We start from the raw sequence: 4,049 nt of genomic DNA on the forward strand, positions 1-4,049 counted from the left end.
CCTAATGAACCACACAATGGTGACAGTCAACTATGAAGTCAGGCATATCACACCTAATGAACCACACAATGGTGACAGTCAACTATAAAGTCAGGCATATCACACATAATGAACCACACAACGGTGACAGTCAGCTATAAAGTCAGGCATATCACACCTAATGAATCCCACAACGGTGACAGTCAGCTATGAAGTCAGGCATATCACACCTAATGAATCCCACAACGGTGACAGTCAGCTATAAAGTCAGGCATATCACACCTAATGAATCCCACAACGGTGACAGTCAGCTATAAAGTCAGGCATATCACACCTAATGAATCCCACAACGGTGACAGTCAGCTATGAAGTCACCTAATGAATCTTTTGTTTGTAACACTTCTCTTACACTCATTTATTCTAAATTTAAGTTTCTTCTAGTTTGACCAACGTATGCACGACCACATTCACGTTGAACTTTATATAAACCATTTTTTATCCATCAGATTTATTTCCTCTTTGGTTTTAATATTTGACAAATTTTATTCCATCATCTGTAAACGGCAAAAAAAGATTTTTGTTTTCTTCTTTGAATTTATTAAAAATTTAATGTGACAAATCTGGGATGTATGGTAAAAAAAAAGATTTTTTTATCTATTTTATCAAATGTTGATTTTAGTTTACTTTTGTGTTCAACGTTTATTTTCTTAAATTTCCTCAACCGATTAATATCATTGCTAGAAATATTAGAGAAACACAACAAAAACAACTTGATTTTAAATAAGGATGAAAGGTACATAGATGGTGTGATTTTCTTTTTTGAATTATAAACTAAGTCACATGACCGTGGCTTTTGTCCTTATATAGCACACTGTAACCTTTCTTCACACTCTTGAAGATGATGTCAAACCACGCTAAAACATGAAGAGTGACTTTTACAACAGTTGATCGGTTTAAGTAAAGATTTTAACTGTGTTTTATAAAACATTGTTCATTTATGGATTTTAATATTTTAAATAAATACACAAATTCTTTGAATTGTAACATTTTTAATATTAAGGAGTTCAGTCTTCTTTAATCTTAGAAAACCTGTGCTTTTCCACAAATATCAACACCGGTGAAAGAAAAAATTAGCATTTTAGGTCAAGAACCAAACTTACCTTGTGCTGCTCCTGACCTGTTCACTGAGCTGCTCTCAGATGTCAGAGTTTCCATTAACCAAGGCATCAGATCCTCAAAACTGGCTTCTCCAATGCCCTTTACCATTGCTCCTAATGCTCGAGCAGAGACACTTCTCACCTGTTAAAGAAATAACCAATCAGATAATCAGAAGATCACTTAGATAAAAAACGTTCAGTTCATCTACAGTAAATGGAAGATTCTAGAGATAAACAAGAGGGAATTCTCAAATAGCCATGGCACTTGAAATACTTTTAGGCAGGATTAGAGCAAATTAATCTATGAGAACTTTTTCCTTTACATTAGTTATATTTTTGTGCACCAGTGTGGGGCGTCTATATACCCGATTCAATTTTATTACTCATCAGGATCTCTACCAGCCTACCCTCAAATTTAAATTATTTTAGACAGGATTAGAGTAAATTAATCTGTGAGACCATGGGCATGGTCAAATACATCAATTTAAAGGGTTTGACCTCCTGAGTCCAAACCTGTAATTAGATATCAGATTGGTCAAGAGCTGACAGAGCTATGAACTGAAAGTTTGTATTTGAAAAAATAAACAAAAAACTCAGAGCCATCTAAAAACATTCAATAAATCTACTGCAAACGGAAAAATCCTAGAGAAAAAAAAACATCATTTAAATCATATTGAGAAGGGGTTCTCAAACTTAGTTATAGTAAACGGCATTTCCCCATGGCTTATGTTTTTAAAGATTGTATGGGAAAAACCCTCTAGCATAAATCTGATGTGTCATGGTTGCAGCTTGGTAAGATAAAGAAAACTTGCTTGCAATGTTTTTCTCTTTTAATTTGGCTATTTTTCTAACAATGTTGTTGTTGTTTGTTTATTGTTAAGCGCAAAGCTACACAATGTGTTTTGCTCACTGTGGGTATCAAAACAAGATTTTTAGTATTATAAGCTCTTAGACTTAGTGTTGAGTCACCAGGGGGCAAATGGTTTTGACTAAATTTCATCATACTGATTCTCTTTACAAACCCAAGTGAGATAGTAAAAACATTGATCATTTGTTTTACATATACAGTGAAAATTGTAATGATAATAATGCATATAAACATTTCCAGTTTTAGAGAAGCACACAAATAAAATACCGCCAAACGGCGTCAAAATGAGTATAAACAAAACAGCACATAATTTTAGACAGATCTTAACTTATTTCAATTTGGTCCTACTTCAGCCTTAAGTCTTCACAAAGAAATAGGACAAATACTATTTATTTTAAACTACCACAATTCACTGAAACTATAAGATTATATAATAACTTACCTCAGGTACAGGGTCAAGTAGAGACTGTTTCAATCCAGGAATAATTGTCGGTAGATAGGGGGACAAATCCTACGAACAAAAATCTTCCGAGTCAAAATGTACATTATCCAACCCACTTTGAATAAAACAAGTTAAAACCTAAATTTAAGTCAAAATGTAACTGAATGTAAAAATACACACACACAGTTCTAGTGTTTAAATACGAATACTTTAATAAATAGAGAAATGAAGAGTTCAGAGGTTGACTACATTTTATTAAACTGATTTTGGAGCCTCATGTTCATGGAAGCAACTTGTATAGCTTTCCCAGACAGAGAGGAAAGCCTTTTTGATTACGTTGCTTATTGCTTCTTCAGACACCTCAAAAGCTTTTTTTTCACTGCTTTTGTGTTTATGGATTCTGATCTGTTACAAAATGCTGCACACAGCTGGAGTATAACTTGATGCAGGTTTCTTTCTGAATGGCCCGAGTGCCCAAAGTTGATCAATATTCTATTGTTTTCAATGCCACTTGGAAACTCTAAATCCCATATACAAAAATATCTTTATGATCTGAGCATATGAATATTTTGAGTTGAAAAGGGGTTGTTATACAACCTTCCCAAGGGTTGTATCAACTTTTGGCAGTATCAAAGTAACTATGAAATACTAAAAATTGTCAAAATGTAGTTCTGATACAATCTGTTCCACCACAACTCTGTATCAGTTACGTTTGTCATGTGACTTGCTGATTTACATATTCAAAATCATTTTAATAAATCATATCCAACCTTCTGTATTTCAGAGGTGTATTTACTGAAAACTACAGCCATAGGTATTTAAATTAAAAAATATCTTTCATGTATGGTGATTAAAAATATGTCTTATGTAGTGAAAAGAAATGTTTTAAGTTAATCAATTTTTAAATAATGAAAGGAGACATTTGGCTTATTATGTTGTTTCCAGTGAGTGGAAACATCTGCCTAATGTATTATATCATACATATCTAGCTTATTAGATGATATGTTTGAAGAGAAACATCTAGTTGGTCTGTTAGTTACTTTATATGATGAAGAATATTATTTGATTTATTAGATCCTAGATGAGAAAATGAGGTTTTGAGGAGAAAGAGAACATCTCTAGGTTATATATTACAAGTATTTTGTGATCCATCTATCTTTTAAGCATTCTGTTTGTATATTGTTACAGCAATTGTTCCTGTGTTGCTTGATGCTCTCCAAGATCCATCTAAGAAAACAAGCACTTGTCTGGCCATCCTGTTAGATACAAAGTTTGTACACTTTATAGATGCCCCATCTTTGGCATTAATCATGCCTGTTGTACAGAGAGCCTTCCAAGATAGGTCCACAGAAACTAGAAAGATGGCGGCTCAGATCATTGGCAATATGTATTCTCTCACTGATCAAAAGGTTTGTTTATGGCTGTATTCTCTCACTGATCAAAAGGTTTGTTTATGGCTGTAGTTTTCAGTAAATACACCTCTGAAATACAGAATGGACATAGCACGGGTAGCCCGTTGTGTAGCTTTGTGCTTAACTACAAAAATATATAATTTTGTTTTAGTTTCTAATTCATTTATTTATTATTTTAATTTTTTCATTTC

At 33.1% G+C, this 4,049-nt stretch overlaps 1 protein-coding gene across 1 annotated transcript in view; it reads right to left on the reverse strand.

The window, feature by feature from the left end:
• LOC106476565 (eIF-2-alpha kinase activator GCN1-like) overlaps positions 1-2,565 on the reverse strand; it is a gene marked incomplete at its 3' end in the record, with an annotated part of 13,548 nt that extends 10,983 nt beyond the window's left edge. The window contains exons 1-2 of the mRNA XM_013937212.2: positions 2,447-2,565; positions 1,140-1,278 (exon numbers count right to left, since the gene is read on the reverse strand). Coding sequence (XP_013792666.2) covers positions 1,140-1,245 — 106 coding nt within the window. The remainder of the gene's footprint in view (positions 1-1,139; positions 1,279-2,446) is intronic.
• Between the last annotated feature and the right edge of the window lie 1,484 nt (positions 2,566-4,049).

This window comes from Limulus polyphemus, unplaced genomic scaffold, assembly GCF_000517525.1.
Source record: "Limulus polyphemus unplaced genomic scaffold, Limulus_polyphemus-2.1.2 Scaffold10902, whole genome shotgun sequence".
NCBI lineage: Eukaryota > Metazoa > Arthropoda > Merostomata > Xiphosura > Limulidae > Limulus > Limulus polyphemus.